This window comes from Gracilinanus agilis, chromosome 1 (assembly GCF_016433145.1).
Source record: "Gracilinanus agilis isolate LMUSP501 chromosome 1, AgileGrace, whole genome shotgun sequence".
In the NCBI taxonomy this organism is placed as follows: domain Eukaryota; kingdom Metazoa; phylum Chordata; class Mammalia; order Didelphimorphia; family Didelphidae; genus Gracilinanus; species Gracilinanus agilis.
The window spans coordinates 189,509,285-189,531,413 of NC_058130.1; the positions used below are offsets into that span (position 1 = coordinate 189,509,285).

Sequence of the window (22,129 nt, forward strand, 5' to 3'; positions counted from 1 at the left end):
TACATGTTAATTGCAAATATAAAAAAAACTTTGACTTTTTTTTTTCTAAGCTAACAAGCCAGTGAGCTTTCTTCATTCACCATCCTCAATTTCCATTTCCTCAACCCTAGTTCAATGTCTCATTCAATTCAACCAAATTATTTATCTTTTCTACCTCTGCAACATCTCTCCCCTCCATCCCTTTCTCTCCACTCACACAGCCCCCAACCCTAGACCAGCCCCCCTCATCACGTCTTGCCAGAACTGCTGCCACAGCCTTCTGTTGGGTCTCTCTGTCTCAAGACTCCCCATTTTGATGGATCCTCTGCCCAGCTGCCAGAGTGGTTTCCCTAAAGAACGGCTCTGTCCGTGTCACTCCCAACTCCCTGATACTCTCACAATTGTCCCGAAAAGCTCGTCCCCTCCTGCTCCTTCCCCATCTTTCCAGTCTTCTCTTCCTTTTCTACTCTGAGCGCCCAGGGTTCCACAGCTAGGAAGTATCGGAAGCTAGATTTGAACCTGGGTCCTCCCAACTCCAAGCCTGGTGCTCTATCCACTGTGTCACCTTGCTGCTCCATTCACATTATTTTTCCAAAGTCACATAGGTAAAGAGGAAATGGAATAAGCATTTTTAGAGTGCCTACTATATACCAGGCGCTGTATTAGGTATAACATTACTTTATTGGATCCTCACAGTAATCCTGCAAGGTTTATTACACATTATCCTTACATTATATATACATATTATGTTTTACATATAGTATACTCATTTTACAGTTGAGAAAACTGAGGCAAAGATTAAATGACCTGCCTAGAGTCACACGACTAGTTCATTAAAAACAAAAACAAAAACAAAACCCTTACCTTCCATCTTGGAATCAATATTTTGTTGGTTCCAAGGCAGAAGAGCAAGCAGTAAGGGCTAGGCAAAGGGAGTTAAGTGACTTACCCAGGGTCACCCAGCTAGGAAGTGTCTGAGGACGAGGCCAGATTTGAACCCAGGACCTCCCATCTCTAGGCCTGGCTCTCCATTCACTGAGCCACTCAGCTGCCCCCTGACAAGTTCATTTTTGAAGCTGGATTTGAATTCAGGACTTTCTGCCTCCAAGTTCCCATTCTAAGCCACTGCACCACCAGCCACCTCAGAAGTGGGATCGGAACTTGGGTCTTCAAATGCCAGAGCCTCAGAGCCCTCCACTGCCCAACACTATTTCCCATGTGGCCAGGGCTTTTTAATAGTTTATTATTCTAGCTTAAGTCGGGGGTAACTTATCTCTATTACTATCAAATACCTCTCTGAGTGTATTTACACTCTACCTGACCTTGGCCAGCTCAAACAGCTCTCTGAACACGGGCAGGCTCCTAGCTGTATCTGGAAGGCAGGCGGACTCTGAAGGGTTCTCAGGTGTAAAAGTCCGACCAGAGAGGCACCCTCAGACAGAAACGCTGCAGAATTTCTAGTGTGCCAACAGAAACGGGAGCTTCCAAGAGGCAAACTGAGCCATAGCACACAGTTAATCTGCCTAACAATGAGGCAAACCCCCAAATGGCCCTTTTTGCTTAGGAAAGTCACAGGTTTATAAATGTAGAGCTAGCCGGGCCGAGAGGTCATCTGTCCAGGCCTTTTATTTCAGAGAGGTGGAAAGGCGAGGATTTGTCCAAAGTCCCCTAAGCAGTTATTGGCAGAAGGGAGACTCCAGTCTAGCTTTGGTTTTTTCTTTAGAGTTTCTTCTTTGTTTTTTCTTTAGAGTTTTTTCTTTGTATTTTCTTTATTTTTTCTTTCTTTAGAGTTTTTTCTTTATTTTTTTCTTTAGAGTACCACAGAATTCCAGCGAGTTCCTTCCCCCTGGAGAGTTTTCCACAAAGGCTATATGACCCTACATTCAGGTATGGGTTGGAGGAGACAATTTTTTTTTTTTGAGTAAATACCTTTTATCACACTTTACAAAACAAAAACAAAAAGAGAACATAAAGCTATGCATTGGCTACTACACCAATTCTAACTGCTTTTCAATGGACTGATTATCATGTTTGATGTCTGCACAACTTTAAAAAACAAAATCAAACTAAAAAAAAAAAAAACCACTTCAAACAAAAACCAGGTCCCAGACAAGAATTTAAGATCAAGACTTTAGAAATTTAAAGTGAAAATATTAGAATTTACATACTAGGTCATGTTTTTTTTTATCCTAAAATCATTAAGCACACATTTAAGTGCTGGGATTTTATAATAAAATTTTTAAGTCATTATTGGCAATGACTCATCATCCACTGTATTAAAAAATTCTCACAGCATCACAACAATTTCCCCCTTCATATTCATACAGTGCCCTTTTGCTTCCCTGCCTGCAGCTGAAACAAAAGCAGTTCGACCAAGGTTCTTTTGGAATTCATTTAATTGATTTTTTAAAATGAGAAGATGGGGAAAGAAAAGATAAGTTAATTTTTCAAGTTAAAGTTGGCTTTATATCAATGAGACAACTTTAGAGGTTTCTTCCAAATCCCAGAGTCTGTGATTTAAGCAAAGCAAAAGAGCTGTCCATAGAATGGAAGGCTGGAAGGGTCCTTTGATATCCATCAGTACAACTCTTATTTTATGGAGGGCAAATGAATGCCCAGAGCCCAGATGGGTTACAGAACTTCCCTTAGGTCATTAGGGGAACAGAGCCAGGATTTCCAGAGCTTAGCACGGTGCCTGGCACATAGTAGGTGCTTTACATTTATTGACTGATGGATCATTTTGAGACCAGACATTCCTGACTCTAAATATATAGTCCTTTTTCTGTAGCCAGGAACAGTAAAACTGAATTCTTGGGCAAGCAAACAAAACAATATAAAACAAATGTCACTATTTAAATCAGAACTCAAGTTTCCCTTATAGATCCAACATATCTATTTTAATTTCAAGTGGGATTCTGTTGTTCCTGTTTAGTTGTTTTCAATTATGTCTGACTCTTCTTGCCCCCATTTGGGGTTTTCTTGGCAATGATCCAAGAGTGGTTTGCGATTTTCTTTTTCATCTTATTTTACAAATGGGGAAACTGAGGCAAACCATCACATGATTTGCCTAGGATCACAGCTATCTGAGGCGAGACTTCTTCCTGGCTTCATGCCTAGAGATCTATCCCCTGAGTAGCCACCTAGCTATCCCAAGTGCGTAATGAAAGTGGGGCAATTAAGCGACTCTCCTCTGGGATTCAGTTTCCCCCTCGGTAAAAGAATGGGAAAGGATCATCACTAAGGTCCTTTCCAGTTCTAATAGCTTAAGTTTATAACTAATTAGGAGGAGCTGCTACTTTAATTAAAAGCACAAAAAGCTCATTAATATTTGCAAAAGCTGCCCCAAGGTCTGGGAGGCTTGAGATTCCTCAGGAGATTTGCATGAATGACCAACCCTGGGGTTCCTTCCAGTTCAAGATCTGTGTTCCCTACATTCTATTTTTTTTTTTTAAACCCTTAACTTCTGTCTTGGAGTCAATATTGTGTATTGGCTCCAAGGCAGAAGAGTAGTAAGGGTAGGCAATGAGGGTCAAGTGACTTGCCCAGGATCACACAGCTAGGAAGTGTCTGAGGCCACGTTTGAACCTAGGACCTCCCATCTCTAGGCCTGACTCTCAATCCACTGAGCCACCCAGCTGCCCCCCTCAGTTCTACTTTTTCAATACTTAAGGATTCTTGATTTCACTGATGAGGTATATATACTCCCTGCTTAGCTTGAACTCCATGCTTGAGGTGGTAAGTTCATCAACTTCTGTGGGCAAAGGAGGAATCATCACCTGAGATTTAACTTCTTTTTTAAAAATTTAATAAATTTAGAATATTTTCCCATGGTCACATTTTTCCATGGCTATCTTCCTCCCTCCCCACTCCCAGGGACAAGGAGCAATCCCACTGGGTTTTACATGTCTGATGGTTAACCTTTTGACCATGAGCCTCCCCCACTTTAGGTCAGGGCGGTTCTTGGACAAGACGTAGCCAATTACAGGGTCCCTTCTCAAAGCCTCCCTAGTTGCCCAAGTTGGTTCTCCACTGACATTGGAAATATAGCCTTTGAGAACGAAGGGCCATCTTGATGCCCTAATGAGAGTTTAGTGAAAGATTTCTGTGTAAGCTTCAGATCTTCCTAAATATAAAACTTCCTTATTATTGAGTTTATTCTATTTCTAGAATACATTTAGCAGCTATTATAGTTAGTAACCATAAGAACTTAGACTAAGCATTATGATCAAAAAAATTTAAAATATTAATCAAAATATAGTTTAAAAAAAGTTACAGAATCATAGAGCAATGAAACTAGAAGAGGCCTTGAGAGATTATCCATTCTAGCTACCTTTATCATAATTAATTCAGAATATGTTTCAGTTGGTAGTATATATATATTAATTAATCTCTTCTGTATTATGAAATGGAATTTTAAAAGAACAATTGTATTCTGTGTTTAGTTATTCCAAAACACCTTGGCATGACAATATATATTTTTGTATTTAATGTGTGTACCTTTTGAAGACCCAGATATGAACAACATGGATGTAGTAATTAGCCTTGTTAGAGAACCATATTTCAATTCAGACCAGGATAAATTTCAGACTGCCTAATATGCTGATTTATTACAGGTGGGGCTAAAGACTGCTACATTGATGTTATATTCCAAGTATTCACTTTAGGATTCTGGTCAAACTATGACTAAAAGTCCAAAGGGGAAGATTTGATTTGATATTAACCATGATGGCACCAGTCAGGACATCAGGTCATTTGCTCAATACCAGATGCAGGTTGTTTTTCTTTTTTTTTTTAAATGAGTAGGAAGTTGGAATGATACTTGAACTACTTTTCTTTTTGCATATTTTAATCATTCTAGGGAAGTAGAAAGTCAGTGTTCTGAATCCATGGTAGTCATGAATTCATCTTGTGTTTCTCCTAAGAATACTATCTTCAAAGACAATTTATGTGGAGGCAAGTGATGGCTCAGTGGTTTGAGAGCCAGGTCTGGAAACAGGAGGTCCTGGGTTCAAATTTGACCTCAGACACTTCTTAGCTGTACGACTCCGGGCAAGTCACTTAACCCCATTGCCTACCCCTTTTACTGCTCTCTTCGGTCTTGGAACCATGACACACTATTGATTCTAAGACAGAAAGTCAGGGTTTAAAAAAAATTAAAAAAAAAAATACAGATAATATATGTGGCTACCACAATGGCCAAAGTGAAGTGTTGAAACCCACCTTTCTGCTTTGAATATTCAGACACTAAATATGGACATTTTGGGTCCACTAAATATGGACATGGGAAGATGACCATGTTTAGGGTCATTTTAATTTCATAAAAAATATACCTGGGATTGTCATAAATGCAATAAGACATTTAATTAGAAGAAAGCTTAAGGAAGCACATTGGATTAAAAATCAGCTTCCTCCTCATCACTGCCCCACCCACCTTTAATTACACACCCTCCCAAAACTTGACCCAGAAAACCCACTTAAGTGCTGGATTAGCCCAAGGTGGGGTTAATAAACCCAAGAACTTTTACATCTTTGCTGATGCAGGCTGTGAAGCTTCCTGTGAGGACACCAGCCTACACTGGCTGTTTCCCCTTTCTCCTAACTGCAGGCTTGCTGCTGCTTTTTTGCACGATTCCTTCAGAACTCTGACCCTGCCTTCCAAGATTCCCTCCTCTAGCATGCAAGCTTAGCGCCCCAGCTAGACCGGAGGGCCGGAAAGGCCTTGTTTGTTTGCGGTCCCACGGTGCCTAGCGCAGTGTTTCACAGAGAGGTATTCACTCAATAAAGAATGGTGGATTTGACTGAGCAATAATAGCAAACTGATAGCAGAGATTATGAAGGACTCCCCTCCACCCCCCTGATTTGTCACTCAGGCCACTAGGGCAGCTGTGCCCCTTTCCAACAGACACATATGAACTCTAGGTTATCCCTGCCTTAGTAGGAAGAGTCCGGGCTTCCGTTTTTAGCATGAAATGAATTAGACACTTCTAGATGAGCATTAAAATAAATGCCAGTGGTGAGAGACTTCAAGAATTAGCTCCATGGGCCACCTTCTCCCAAAGCTTCTTCCTGGTCAGCAAGTGCTATTCTGCTCCCCCCTCTTAAATCATCCAGTACTTATTTTGCATTTATTCTATACATAATGCTATAGATTAGCAGCTGGGTGGCTCACTGGTTAGGTAGAGTGATAAGCCTAGAATCTGAAAGACTGGAGTTCAAATCCAACCTCCCTTACTACCTGTGTGACCCTGGGTAAGTCACTATACCCCCTTTGCCCCGCTTTCCTCATCTGGAGAAAGAAATGACAAGCTTTGGAGACAGCAGTCTACTTCTTGGGCTCTTGTGGCCTTTGTCAACCACCTGATAAGCACCTCTATGGGCTGGGCACCCTACCAGGCTCTGGGATACACATGAAACTGCCTGCACCCCCAAGGAGCTTCTATTCTGTGGAATGTGTCTCAACAATACTATTAATCTTTTTCTTTTATCTTTTTTTAAAATTTAAAATAAAAAAAAAATTTTCCCCATGTTTCCATGATTAATTTTCTTTCCTTTCCCTCTCCCAGAGCCAACAAGTAATCCTACTGGGTTGTACAAATGTTATCACTTAATACTTATTTCTATATTATTCATTTTTGCAATAGAGCCATCTTTGAAAACCAAACCCCCAAATCATATACCCATATAAACAAGTGATAAGTGATTAAGTCCTATGTTTTTCTTCTGCATGTCTACTCCCACAGTTCTTTCTCTCCATGTGGATAGCGTGTAATTGAAATTTTGAGGTCTCTGATCTAAACTTCCTGTGGACATTTTGGGGTCTTTGAAACTACATTTCCCAAGAGCCAACTGGATTCCTCTCTTGGGTAATCACGTAGACAGGAAGCATAATAACGTAGGGAGAAGGACAAAGACTGAGGACTGGATTGGCCAGCTCTCTTTTCAGGCTGAAGCAGCATGGTGGCAGAGGTAATGGCGGGTCTTTTAAATTGACTCTTAATGTGGCATGTGGCTTCATTTTTCTAATGGCTACCAATAAATCTTTTAATACCCTAATATTTTTAAATCTATCCTTTTATATCCATTTATTTCTTACAATAGTGTTCTTTCTCATAAGTCCTTCAGGCATGTTCTGGATGTAATACACTCTAATCTTAAAATATTACTAAAACATCTTCACTAAAACCTAAAAAACTGCTAAAAACATCTTAACTTAAAAGAGGAGGAGGGAGGGGCAGCTGGGTAGCTCAGTGGATTCAGAGCCAGGCCTAGAGACAGGAGGTCCTAGGTTCAAATTCGGCCTCAGACACTTCCCATCTGTGTGACCCTGGGCAAGTCACTTGACCCCCATTGCCCACCCTTCCCACTCTTCCACCTATGAGCCAATACATAGAAGTTAAGGGTTTAAAAAAAAAAAAAGAGGAGGAGGGAGGAGTGAAGTCATGAGATTCTCTGGGTTGGGAGGGAAAGAAAATATAGATGTATTGGTTAGAAGTGAATGGTAATTTATATACGTTATCCAACATTTATGCAATGTTCAAACCTGCCAAGTGGGTTTTGCAAATAAATGAACTGCTTACACGTTTTATAAGAAAACCAAGATAAAAAAAAGACTATAAATAGAGAAGTTGTACTTGTGAGAGATAGATTTTTTAAAAGCTATGGCAGGCAGCCTATTCGAGGTGAGTTCAGCTGTTATTTACAATTTGATTTACATTTGCTCTGCGATGGCACGGCAGCTATATTTTTAGAACATCTGTAATGGCAGTGAGCATGTCTAGACTCTCCCATCTCTTTTTAAAAAGGAAAACAAACCAAAAATATATCACCGACCAACCAACCAGCCTCTCAAACCAAATGGCAAATTATATAAAATATAAAAATTTTTATATATAAATACAATCAATAATAAATAATTATATTAAGTCATATAAATTATATAAAAAAGAAAAGCACCAACCATTTCTTCAAAGGATTTTAAAAGAACAGCTGATGGTAGCTTAATTTTCTGTTGGTCATTTGGTGATAGCAAAGAGAATTCAAAACATATCAAGTCACCAAATTGCAGTGATATCACTGGCATTTAAAAAGTCTCATGTACTTGAGAAATCAATGGAAAGAACTTCCCCTTATTTTTGATAAATAAAATGCAATTTTTCTATTCTATTCTATTAATTTTTGTTTTTTTAATTAAGAAAAATTTTCTGTAGTTACATGATTCATGTTCTTTCCCTCTCCTTATATTATATTTAAATAGAAGACAGTGGATCACTTTGCAACATGAAAAGGAAGGAGGAAGGGAACAAGCATTTATCAAAGGCCTACTATGTGCCAGGGACTGTGCTAAGTAAGCACTTTACACACCTCAACTGATGACAGATAAGAAAGCAACAACTTAGAAATATACATTTCAAATTTGTTTGCTAAATTCTTTAATAAAGAATCACTAGAATCATAGATTTAGATGTGGAAGGGGCCTCAGAGACTTCAAATCAAGTATTTTTGTTTAACAGATGAGGAAAATGAACCCTAGAGCAGTTAGATGGTGCAGGAAATCAGGAAGACTCCTCTTACTGACTTCCAATTCAGCCTTGGGTATTTAGTAATTGCGTTACCCTGGACAAATCACAAATCACTTAATCCTCTGTGCCTCAGTTTCTTCATCTGTCAGATGAGGTGGAGAAGAAAATGGCAAACCATTCCAGTACCTCTCCCCAGAAGACCCCAAATGGGGTCACCAAGAGTCAAACAACACTGAAATGACCGAATAACCAAAAAATGCAGCCCAGGGAGATTTTTTCAAGGGGAGACAGATAGTAAGTAAGGGCTTGTAGACATATTTGAACCCAGATCCTTTGCTCTAGAGGTAGTTTTCTTTCCATTGTACTCTGCTGGCTCTGGAGAAATCCTTTTTTTTTTTAGGATGGCAAACCCTAGGATGATAGCATGTCATGTCAGGGATATAGTTGGTATTAAAATAATGCTTGTTGACTAAATAATGCCACTTTCTGGCCAGCAAGGGGGCAAAGTGGATAGAGCATTGGGTTTGGAATCAGAAGGCTCATCTTTCTAAATTCGGTTCCAGCCTCAGACACTTCCTGGCTGTTTGACTCTGAACAAGTCATTAGCCCTCTTTGCCTTCGTTCTTCATCAATCGAATGAGCTGGAGAAGGAAATGGCAAACCCTGGCAGCATCTTTGCCAAGAAATCCCCTAAATGGGTCGAGAAGAGTCAGACACGACTGAGAAAGACTGAACAACATTCAACTCTTGTTGGTCATGAACCTCTCCACAGGCTGGTCGTTGGCCAACAGCCCATCATCAAAGCATCTCCGCTTTGGTTGAAGCTGCCAGAGTTCATGCTCTGTTGCCATTGGACCTGCCTTTGAGAAGCCAGGCTCACAATTACTTTGTGTTTTAAAGGTCTACAAAGCACTTGGCTTATATTACTTCATTTGATCCTCACAACAGCCTTAGTGGGGTTAAGTCCTATTTTATTTTTTTTTTTAAACCCTTACCTTCTGTCTTAGAATCAAGACTGTATTAATTCCAAGACAGAAGAGAGGTAAGAGTTAGGCAATAGGGAGTTAAATGACATGCCCAGGGTCACAAGCTAGGAAGTGCCTGAGGTCACATTTGAACTCAGGACCTCCTGAAGAAGGCTGGCAGTGGGTGGTGAAATAGAAGCAGGACACTCATGTTCTGAAATCTTGTATTTCTCACCAGACAGCAGTAGTTAAACATCAACTGCAATCTTTGTAGTTTTGTCATTATGAATTGCAGAATCTGTACTGTTGGTCAGTTATTTTATTTGTGTGTGTGTGTGTGTGTGTGTGTGTGTGTGTGTGTGACCGGTACTGGCTCTGTAAGGGTCTCTGCTGGGCATCAGCTTGGTGCTGCTGTTTTATAGACGACTCCTATCGTTCTTTATTTATGGGGAGTTCTGAACTGTTAGGGCAGGGTTACTCCATTCCAGAAGGGCAGCCAGACCTCTCCCACACTGGCAAATGAAGACAAGGTGGACAGTGGGGGAAGCTTGGGACATGCGGGCAAAGGACCAGGGCAGTCCTGAAGGATCCTCCAAACCTGGGCACCTCCTTATTCCCCAGGACACGTCAAACCCAAACCACACCTCTGCCTTAATATGGCTGTGCCCATGGTGGAGACTTCTCTGGAGGGGAGATGTCTTGTCCCCAACCCTAATAAATATGCTAACCCTGATCCACAGTGGGCTGAAGCTGCTCTTCTATGGGGGAGCCCCTACTCTACACAGGGAGCTGTTCCTCTACAGGGGAGCACCTACTCCACACAAGGTGCTGCTCCTCTACCTGGGAGCCCCAACTCCACACATGGAGCTACTCCTCTACAGGGGAGCACCTATTCCACACAAGGAGCTGTTCCTCTACAGGGGAGTCCCTACTCCCCACCTGGAGAGCTATTATTCCATCAGCTCCAGAGAGGCTACTCTACCAGCCCCTGGGTTAATCCATCAGCCTTAGGGTTACCTGATTAGCCCCCAGGCAACTGTACCCACTATTAGGCTATTATACCACCTAAAACCTCTTCTTCTTATAAAATTTTTTTCTTCTGAATTGAATGAAGGTTAAGTCTCCCCTTCTTGGGGTGAGACCCTGCTACAAACTTGGGTGTTTCTCCCACAACACTCCCATCTCTAGGCCTACCTCTTAATCCACTGAACCATTTAGGCCCCCTCATAAATACTATTTTATTTTTAATACTATTTATTTTATTTTATTTACCAATTACACATAATAACAAATTTCCACACAAGTTTCCCTAAGTTATATGTTGAATGTATCTCCTTCCCTCCCATCCCTTCCCCCTCCTGGTGCTGGCAGGTGATTCAATTTGGATTATGTAAGTACTATTTTAAAGAGGAAACTTCAAAGAATTGACATGCTCATAGTGCATCAAGATTGAACCAATCTATCTCCTAAGTCCAAATCTTTCTACAGCATCCCATTGCTTGGTTGCTAGATGGAGCAGAGGACAGAACACCTGACCTAGGGTGAGGAACACCTGAGTTTGAATCCTGCCTCAGACACTTACTGGTTGTGTCATTCTGGACTGGTCAGTTGTGATTTTCTCAGCCTTAATTTCCTCATCTGCAAAATGGGGAGGATAATAGCACCTGCTTCCCAGAGTGGTTGAGGATAAAATGAATTAATTTCTACAAAGCTTAAAGTACTGTGCCAGCTATTATCACCCATCAGACATGGTCCTTTCAGAATAATAGAATTCAACTAGACTAAGGTGGATGCTGTGTTTGTCACCCTATCCCACCTTGCCTGTGATCTGCCATTCAAACACATTTAGAACTAGAAGTACTCTTAGATCTCATTTTCAGCTGCTATATTTAAACTTTTCTTTTCCTTTTTAACATTACGGACTTGAGAAGTATCAACAAACACGAACATTTATCCATACAAGATTTCTTTTCTTAATTTAGTTTTTTTTATAATAAAATACCTAGTTGACTACCTCCTTCCTTTCACCCCATTAAAAGACATTCTTTGACAAAAATATATTTGTATATATAAAATTGTCTTCTTATCATTTCTTTTCCTGGGTGGAAGACATCATGTCTGTTCTGAATAGCTGATTGTTTCTCCAGATGAGGAAATTGAACACCAGAGGTGAAAGGATTTTTGCCTGTAGTCAAATAAGTAGCAAGCATCAGAGCTGGAATGGGAACCTTCCCTCCAGAAGATTCAGGTCTAGAGTTCTCTGACCAGGCTGTCACCATGAAATCCAAGAGGGAGGGAGGAAGGGAGGAAGGGAGGAAGGAAGGAAGGAAGGAAGGAAGGAAGGAAGGAAAGTGGAAAGGAGGGGTTTTATTCTCCTTTCCCACTGATTCTGTAAAACTCTGGATGAAATGCTTATCCTTTTTCCCCTAAGGATTCTCATCTGTACCACAGAAATCTTTATGAAAATTGTTTGTGGGAGACAACTAAATGGCTCAGTGGATTAAGATCCAGGCCTAGAGATGGGAGGTCCTGGGTTCAAATCTGATCCCAGACACTTCCTAGCTGTGTGACCCTGGGCCCCCATTGCCTAGTTCTTACCACTCTTTTGCTTTGGAACCAATACTTAGTATTGATTCTAAGACAGAAGGTAAGGGTTAAAAAAATTGTTTGTGGTGTGTAGAGCTATAATATGTTTATAGTGACTACTGAAAGATGTTATTATAATGATATGAAGCTGCATGTAAGCCAAATAACTTCTGTATGATTTGTTTGGTCATTTTCCAGTAGTTCTTGAAAGGCCCCAAATACTGGCCTCACATAAGTAAATTATTTGTATTTATTCATGCAAGAGCAACAAGTCCCCGAGGCCTAATTTCTATCCAGGAATTACATGAGAAACAATATACACCACTATGATTCCACAGGTCCATTTTTTAAACTAGGATGAAGAATAATCCATGCTGCATTTTGACCATGTTTCATTTTTTCCTCTTTCCTTATTCTTGGTAATCTCCAGTTGTTTGTAAATTGCAAACTGTGTTAACCATATACCAGATAATGAAAACGTTAAACACCATGAGGAGTTTGTCATTTTAATCTCCACTATTCAACACTGAAAATGAGGTAGGAAGAGGAGGGGTGAGAGCAACCCACAGTGCTTTGCAAAACCCCCTACCCTTCCTGAATAGTCATGAGAAAGGCACCTTGCAACAATGTGATTAAAAACACAAATGTTTTTATAGATTTGGTCTAGGCAAAGTTGGTCCTGGGAGCCTTAAAGGGACAAGGCACGGTGAGTCTTTTTAAATTTATTTTATTTTTAAGGCTTGCCAAGTTTCAAAGATGCTAAAAAATATTTATTTTTAGTATATGAATACTGCCTCATAAGAGTTCCTATTTTAATGGCACCAGACACATTTTTAAATGATTAGTGAGGCGTCCGTGTTTGTAGAGGAGTGTAAAGTGTCAGGGAAATTGCAAATAGTCAAAGTGATGGGTACTATGTAATGTGCCCAGACAGATATTACTCTCTGTTCTCAGTCAATGATTTTAAAAGACCTGTCATTACTGTGTTATACCTCAATATTTTTGGCAAGAATGTGAAAGAGAAAGCTCAGTTAGGAAGAGAAAAGTCTTTATTAATAGATGATGTTCTCCTGCACCTGTGTCTAGAGATATTTAAAGATTTTATTTTGGACTTGAGATGTGACATCATGTTTTTAGTGTCCCTCCCTCCCCCGGCTTCCCCTTTTAGGTGCCTACCCATCCTTTAAAAACATCCAACTCAAATGCCACTTCCTCCAAGAAGCCTTCTCTAATTCACCAGGTTGGCAAAGACCTTACTCTTTGGACCAGAGTATTTTCTTTTGTTATTTTCTGAAATACACTTCTATAGTGTAACATATTGTGTTAATCCCATTTTCTAGGCTGGTGCTTAATCCTTTTACTAGTCTGTGAACTCCTTAAGGACAGGGACCATATCTCCCTTAGCACCTACATACCTTGTGGTCTGTCTATTTTCATTGGTTGGGGTTTCAGTCATGTCTGATTCTTTGTGACCCCATTTGGGGTTTTCTTGGCAAAGATACTGGAGTAGTTTGCCATTTTCTTCTCCAGTTGAAAAAACTGAAGCAAACAGGGTTAAGGAACTTGCCCAAAGGTCACCTGGCTAATAAGTGTCTAAGGATGGGCAAGTCCCTTAACCCGCATTGCCTAGCCCATACCATTCTTCTGCCTTGGAGCCAATACATAGCATTGATTCCAAGAAGGAAGGCAAGGGTTTAAAAAATAATAATAAGAGGCTGAGGATGGAGCTGAACTCCTGCTCTCTAGTCCTGAGCCACCTAGCTGCCCAGTGTTCAGTATACAGCAGGTACTTAAATGATTGTGTGTATGAATCTAGAATAAGGTAGAAGTAAAAGAATTTACAATTACTCAGAATTTTGCTTACCTACCTTGATAATGTTTTCCTATCTCCAGTTTCATAGGCTTTCCCAGTACACTTATTAGGAAAAGCTAAATCCATTCATTGGATGGAGTACTGTTTTGGGGGGAAGGTGGCTGGTAGTAGTTGTTTTCTAGTGGTAATAAACATCTTTCTACACAGCAGTGTAAAATGATTAAAATTTAATTTGGGCCCAGGCTTTCTTAGGGCATCCTTGCTAAAACACAAAGGAGCCAGACGTTTAATCCAATTTTTTCAGCTGCCCTTTCAAAGAAACCTAAAACTTCTACACACACATATCATAGGGTCATATATCTAAAGATGGAAGAAGAAACCCTAGAGGTGATCTAGCCTGAATTCCCTCCTTTTATAGATGAGGAACCTGGAACCCACTGAAGTTAGGAGAGTTGCCAAACATCACGGTGGTAGCCAGTTGAAGTTCTGGCACTTAAACTAAGATCTCATGGCTTTAAGTTCCTATGATTGGAAATTTTAAATCATAGCTTATTTAGAGAAAGAGGCTTTGTGGTAAAGTACAGGGATGTTTGACCTTGGGATGAGGAGTCCTAGATTTAATTCTCGTCTCTCCTCTACCTACCATTTGTGTGACCATAAGCAAAACCCTTCATATCTCTCAGCCTTAATTTCCTCATCTGCAAAATATGGGTACTAATAATACTTGCAATACCTAGTTTATTAAATTACTGGGAGGAGAGATTTGAAAACCTTATAGCCCTATGGGAAATGTGAGTTATTGTTATTAATATTACTTCAGTACATGAAAAATCTATTCAGTAACATTTATTTTCTATGTGCCACAAAAATCATTGGAGGCGTCTGTATTATTTTCTCCCATAGTATTCAGTTTGATTGGAATATAGGATTTCATTATACTCCCCCAAATCTGCATAAACATTTAAAAGGAGCAGAAAGAAATGGTATTTGATGGGTTGCCAAGTCATTAATTGCCACTTCTAGAGAAATTGGTGCAAGTTTCTCTTACAACTGTTATAAGGAGGGAAATTATTCTATTGTCTTGCATGCTAGAAAATACATAAGTTGGTCTTGTAGAGGAACTAGAGACATTATTTAACATTGGCTTAAAGAAAAACAGGTGCTAAAAAATATTTTCTATAGGAATTTATTGTTGTTGAGTCATTTTCCAGTTGAGTCTGACTGTTTCTGATCCCTTTTGGGGCAAAGATACTTGAGCGGTTTGCCATTCCCTTTTCCAGCAGATTTTGTAGATGAGTAAACTGAAGCAAACAGTATTAAGTGATCTGCCATGGGTCATACAGTTAGTAAGTGTCCGAAGCTGAATCTGAACTCAGGAAGAAGAATATTCTTGATTCCAGAGCTGATACTCTATCCACTGAGCTACCTAGCTGCCCTTTTTTGTAGTAAAGGGAAGGAGAAAAACCTAAAAACAATTGGAAAATTTGCAAGAACTTTACCATCTCTGAAAGTCTTTGGAGGATATTTCCCAAATGCCTATTTTTTGAGGGGAAACAAGAAGGTAGATAATATTTGATTTCACTGATGTGAGGCATTCTCAGAGAGAAAACTTCTTCTACCAGTGCAGATTAGCAACTAGTAAAACACACTGGGAGACTGTTACTTGCCAGCATCTGTATGGGTCATTGAGGTGACATGAACTGAGGTCTTTCTGGCTCTGAGCATGGCAGTCTGTCAACGAGGCTCCTTGTAGGGAAACCCTTTTCACCTCTGCTAATCTATAGTTAAATGAATTCTAGGATCCTGCAAAATTATGGATACCCATGTGAAGGAATATGCTAATGCATTCCTTTATAAAATAAACATATAAATATAAATATATAAATATTTTTTATTTTAAATATTTTAAAATATAAAAATATAAATATTTTTATTTTTTATTTTATAAAAATGTTTATTTTATGTATATATAAAATAAACATTTTTATAAAAAAATTTCTAAAAATCATGAAAACCAAATGGGAAGACCAGAATATGTCATCTTCAGCTCCATGACCCATAAAGAATGCCTGGGCTAACAAACACACAAAAAAATGGTTCAGACAATTCAAGAATGATTCAGAAGGACAACTCTGCCATCTTTTCCCACTTCCAAGCCATCCCAAACACGGCCTACCTGCAATTTTGTCCAGATTCTGTCTCTGGAAGTCTATATTCCTTAGTTCTTCCGTACTGGTGTATTTCATAACAGAGTTGATGGATGAAAGGGTGCTAATGAGCTGAGAGTTAAGTGAGCCAATCTGTGAATGAGGCTCCCCAAAAGCTTCGGCCAGTTCGCTATAATTTTCGGCCAAGAGCGTCTGTTGTTCTGCCAAGAGCTTCTGGACAAGTTCGATGTAGTGATCCAAGCCAGTCATCAGTTCAGGAGCCTGGCTTGGGGGGCCTTCCACCAGATCACCCACAGGTTCATCTCCGACACCTACGCTCCTCCTGCTGGCCGCGGACCCTACGGTTAATTGCGGGGGTCCACACGCCATATTCCTCAATTTAAGACCCACCAGGTAGTTCTCGTGAATGTTTATTTGCCCCACACCCGAATCTTTGGTCTTCACAGCGGATGGCTTGTCAAAGCCAGAGTCACTGGAGAGCACCGTCCCAACCCCAATGGAGCGCGTCTTGGTGGAAGCATTGACGTCCTTGACTCTGCCTTCCCCAACCGCCACCGTCCGCACGTCCACCATCCTGGTATTCGTCTGTTTGTCCAAAGTGCTTAGGAAAGTGTTGGTGCTGGAGTCCGTGAGAGACGTTGCCTCCGTGTTGGTGAACTGGTCTGCCTGTTCCCATACGGTGGCGGTGTGCTGGCTCACGGTCTGCGGTACGGCCATGACGGAGGAGTCGGCCAGGCAAAGGGGCTCCGTGTTCACGCCCCGGGAGTCCTGCTGCTTTGGGGAGCAGACCGTCACCAGGACAGAGCAGTCCCCACAAGCCACAGATCTCACTTCCTTGGCCTCCAGCCGGGGCGCCCGCTCGGCCAGAGACTCGTCCGTGTTGCTGCCCGCCACGCAGACGCTGGTTTGCGCCCCCACGCTCTGGTCGCGCGTCTCCACGGAGCTGCCCACACACCGGTCGCGCATCTCCACGCGCTCCTTCACGACCCAGCGGCTCATGGGCAGCTCGGGCCCGACGCTCTTAGTGTGGCCGTCCGGCTTGCACGAGACGCCTCTGCTGTATGTCTGTAGGGACGTCCCCACGCAGGCATCCGCCACGTCCACGTGGAGTCCCACCATCTGGTCTCTGGTGGGCACCACCGCCTCCACCATCCTGCTGACGACGAGCGGCTGGACCGTGCAGGCTTTGTCCACTTTCTTCCTGGAGCCGGCGGCCTGGAGCTCCTGCTTCAGCTTCGTCATCTCCCGGTCGTACGTGCTTTCCTTGAGCTGGACTTCGAGCCTGTAGATTTTCTCTTTCAGAGCTTCTATGGTCTGCTGCTGCAACTCTATTTCTTTGTCCGCTTCGGTGGTAACCCCGAGCATCGCTTCAGTGACCCCGACGGCCGAGTCTCTGGTTTCTGTCTCCGTCCCCACGGCGGCCTCCTTGCGGCGTGCCACGATATCCTCCATGCTGTCGTCGGCCCCCACAGCGACGGACCTGCGCTCCTGGGCGGGGGGCTCCCCGTTTTCTCTGAGCTCCGGGGGGGCCTCGTAGCTGCTGTCCTGGATCTTCTTCTCCAGGGCTTGCATCTCGGCCGTGAGCTGCCGGAACTCCTTTATCCGCTGGGCGCTCTGCTCCACGCTCTCCATCTCCTCCTCTTCGCAGTCGATGTAGAGCTCCCCTCCGGCCCCCCCGCGCCCCCGGGACAGCTGCGGCAGCTGGGAGGCATTCCCCGCACTGAAGGACCTCTGCCTCATGCCGCCCGCGTCGCCCTGGGAGGCCGGCCTCTGGCTCTTCAGCCGGGAGGCCAGCTGCCTCTTCTCCTCCTGCAGGACCGAAATCTTGACCTGCAGCACCGGAATGGTCCTCACCTGCTCTTCCAGCTCCTTCAGCCGTTTCAGGGCGATGGCCATTTGTTCTCTGATGTGCTGGAGGTGCAACGGGCTCACGTTAGTCACAGGCGTGGAAATCCCGGAGCTCATGGGGCTGTGCCGGAGCGAGCTCCCCATGGAAGACGTGGCGGCGGCGGCGCTGTAAACACTGTACTCCCCATTGCCCTGGTAGCCATTCTGAAGCGGGTGGGCCGCCGGATTGTGATTTCCAGAGCCCATGAAGGAGGGGAGGGAGCCTGTGGAGCCCAGACCCCCAAAACTGGCCAGGCGGGGTCTCCGGTACTCTCCCGGGGCCACCTGCATGATGACCTTCTCCTGTTCCAGTCGTCTCCGCGTCTCCATCAGAGTCTTGGTGACATGAAGGTTATGCCTGGGGAGCTGCGGCGAGGAAGGTGGCAGCTGTTTGTTTTCTGGGATGGCAAGAAAAGAGGCCGAGGCTTCGCAAGGGGCGGGCGGCCGGGGGACTGTGGACGCTGTGGCGTGGCTCCTGGTGGTCAGGAAGGAGGGGCAGTGCTTGTTGTCATCACTATTAGAAGAGGACAGTGACTCGGTGGAAGCCCACACACCTAACTGGCCCTGGGGGTCCTTGGGCCCTGCGTGCGGCGGCACGGGCTTTCGCCTCTTCTGGATGTTGAGCTTTCTGATGGTGTTTCCCTTCTGTATGTCATCTACATACTTGAGGAAATCTAAGTCTAGCTGATAACCATAGGGGGTCTCCACAAAATAAGGATCTTTCTGTTCTTTGTCACTGTCTCCATTTAGCACACTTCCTGATTTTCCTGTGAGAGAGAGAAAAAAAAATGCTTTCATACTATGTATTTATTGTAATAGTCATGATAAAAACTGCACAATTAAAATCGGAATCGCTTCCATAAAAAAACCAAAACTTCAAAGCTTTTCCAAAACAACAAGTTACAGTATAATAAAAGAGACACTGGAGTGGGAGCCAGGATTTAGTCAGATTTTACCCTTTGGCTTGCCACTCATCAGACATGTACTTTAATTTTTTCACCTACAAAATAGTGGTGAGGTTATTTCCAAAGTCTATTTCTATTCTAATATTCAATGATTCTACAGCCCTCATTTCCATTGTCAATCAATCAATAAACAATTATTTTTTCTAATTCAGCAAATTTTAATTAATTAATTAATTTGAAGTATTTTTCCATGGTTACAAGATTCATGTGCTTTCTCTTCCCTCCCTCCTGTGGCCAACATGAAAATCCCACTGGGATTTTACATGTATCATTGATTAAGACCTATTTCCACATTTCAATAAACAATTATTGATTGCCTCGTATGTGCCAGGCACTGGTCTACGTGCTGGGGATACAAAAAATAGGCAAAAGACAATCTTTTCCTTCAAAGAGCTTACAATCTTTTTTTTTTTTTTTCCAGGAGTGAAAAGACATTTTTATTATAAAGTAGGAGGTCCCACACCTATACAATGATTACAATGTGACTTTATATAAATTCAACATGCGACTTCCAAAGCTATTCTGCTCATCTGTGCTTCTCTCTATTCTACAATTTAATGGAGGAAACACACAAACATATATACAAAGTAAGCTATAAGCAGGATAAATAAGAAAAAAATGAACAGAGAGAAGGCACTAGAATTAGAAGTTGAGGAAGGCTACTAATAAAAGAGGAGATATTAGTTAGGATCTAAAGGAAGCTGGAGAGGTCAGTAGTTAAAGCAGAGGGAAAGTGTTCCAGGCATAGGGTATAGCCAGAGAAAATGCCAGGAAATTGAGTATCTTGTTTGTAGAACAGTCAGTGTCAATGGATAAAAGACTAGATGTGGGGGATTAGGGTTTAAGAAGACTGGAAAGAGAAGAGGAGACTAATTAATGAAGAGCTCTGAATGCCAAGCAGAGTATTTTGTATTTGATCCTGAAGTCAATAGGGAGCTACTGGAGTGACTGAGTAGGGGAGTGACATGATGAAATTCAAGGACAATCCTATGAGTGGTTGAATGGAGGATGGATTGGGGTGGAGAGAGAAAAAGCAGGCAGACCCGTCAACAAGCCAGAATAGTAACCCCAGTGTGAGGTGGTGAGGGCAAGCGTTAGAGGGGGCAGAGTTAGAGGCAAGACGGGGGCACATTCGAGAAATGTTGGAAATGTGAAATCGAGGCTTTGGCAGCAGATAGGATGTTGTGGGGTGTGCGATAGGGATGGGTCTGGGATGACGCCCAGGTTGTGAGCCTGTGAAGGAGGGAGAGGAAGGTGCTGCCTTCCATAGTAATAGGGAAGGCAAGAAGGGAGTTGGGTTCAGGGGAAGGATGATGAGTTCTGCCTTATCTTCAACATTCTGATTGTAGTGAAGGTCATTAGGACCAGATAGTTATGGTTCTTACTTTACCCATGTGTAGCCTGAGGCACAGGATTTGTTCTGTGCCAGAGAAGAAGTCAGGAGCAGATCAGGGATTAGAACTTAGCTTGTGTCATCCTCCTTCAGTAATGCCCTCTCAAATCTCTCTCAATCAAGAGTCCGTGTTCTAGGCTGCTCTAACCTATGAGATGCCAGAGATTCTGGCTCTGAGGGGGACCTGAGACTCCAATTGATTATACTCAGCATCTGCATGGAATAATGCTGACCATTGGATCTGCAGTGAAAGTATGTGGATTCAAATCCCAGCTCTGTCCCCTGTCCCCTTTAAGCCTAAATTTTCTTATCTCCAAATTGAAGGTCCTGGACTAGAATATAATACTAGCATCCTAAATCCACTCATCAATTCTCTACTTTTTTTTCCCTTAAGTTTCCTTCATTCCTTCATCTGCTTTCAACTCTTTGGGCTAAAACAGTCAATAAAAACAGGTCCAAGGTACATCTGAACAGATGAAGGCAATGAAAATAATGGTAATACCATGCCCAGACTACTGAGTCAGTCATATGGCATTTAGTAAAAGCTGTTTTTGACTAAACCGAACCAAGGCAAACAGCACATGTTTTTTAAAACAGAAATTACAGGAACTTCCAAAAGTCAGCCCCATGGTTGTGGAACAGTTGATCAGTGGGACTCATGTTTTTCATTTTAAATCAGGGGATGGACAAAAAAAGGAGGGCAAAATTGGGGGAGGCAGTCATTGAAAACAAAACATCTGGGAACCGGAAAAGGCTAAAAGGAGAAAGAGAGAAGAGTAAATGGGGGAAATAAAATGGAAGAAAATTAGTAATCATCACCATGAATGGGAATGGAATGAATGTTTTAAAGGATATATGTAGGAAAGGGGGAAAAAGAAAGCACTTTGGTGCTGTGTCTCAGAAAACATAAAAACCACCTTTGAGAATTAAGTTCCATTTTCACCCCTGCCCCCACAAAAAACCTAAGCCTAATAGCTAAAATAGTTAAAGTTGTGAAAAGGAACAATTGCAAACTATTAATAACAATATAAAAATGCTCCAAATCACTCTTAATAAGGAGAAATTCAAATCAAAACAAGTCTGAGATCTTAGTTCATACTTAGAAAACTGGCAACGATGACAAAGAGGATGGCAGTAGTCAATTTTAAAGGGAGTGTGGAAAGATAAGCACACTAATACATTATCAGTGGAGTTGTAAATTAGTACAACCATTATGGAAAACAATTTAGAATTATGTGAAAAGTGGCTAAAAATATCCATAGTCTTTGACCCAGAGATTTCATTGCTCAACATATATTTCCAAGGAAGTTCACGCACATGTAAATACACACACCCACACTCCTCAGCATTTTGAGTGGGAGCAAAGAACTGGAAACAAAACAGAGAATAGGTAAATCACTCTTATATAAGACTGTAATGGAATGTTATTGTGCTCAAGGAAATAGCAAATATAATGAATACAGATAAGTGTTGAAAGTCTCACGTGAACTGATGCTAAGTGAAGACGAACCAGAAAAACAATATACTCTATCACTATGACTTCAGTAATGTATAATGAAAAGAACAGCAAAACAATTGAAAATCATTATTGTAAAATTGCTAAGAATAAGTTTGGGGGGGCCACTAGGTTGCTCAGTGGATTAAGAATCAGCCCTAGAGACAGGAGGTCCTGGGTTCAAATCTGTCCTCAAAAACTTTCTAGTTGTGTGACCCTGGCAAATTACTTAACTGCTATTGCCTACCCTTTGCCTTTCTGTCTTAAGAGTTGTTATGACTAAGATAGAAGGGGTTAAAAAACAACAACAAACAAACATTTCTCCAAAGAAGAGATATCTCAAGTCTTAGGGACAGAGG

At 41.9% G+C, this 22,129-nt stretch overlaps 1 protein-coding gene across 1 annotated transcript in view; it reads right to left on the bottom strand.

Annotated features, from left to right (window-relative positions):
• The window catches only part of KANK1 (KN motif and ankyrin repeat domains 1), a 43,587-nt gene extending 24,919 nt beyond the window's left edge, over positions 1–18,668 (bottom strand). Inside the window, exons 1-2 of the mRNA XM_044678470.1 lie at positions 16,039–18,668; positions 1,297–1,411 (exon numbers count right to left, since the gene is read on the bottom strand). Of these exons, the coding sequence (XP_044534405.1) occupies positions 1,297–1,411; positions 16,039–18,247 (2,324 nt within the window). The 5' untranslated portion in view covers positions 18,248–18,668. The remainder of the gene's footprint in view (positions 1–1,296; positions 1,412–16,038) is intronic.
• Positions 18,669–22,129: the final 3,461 nt, after the last annotated feature.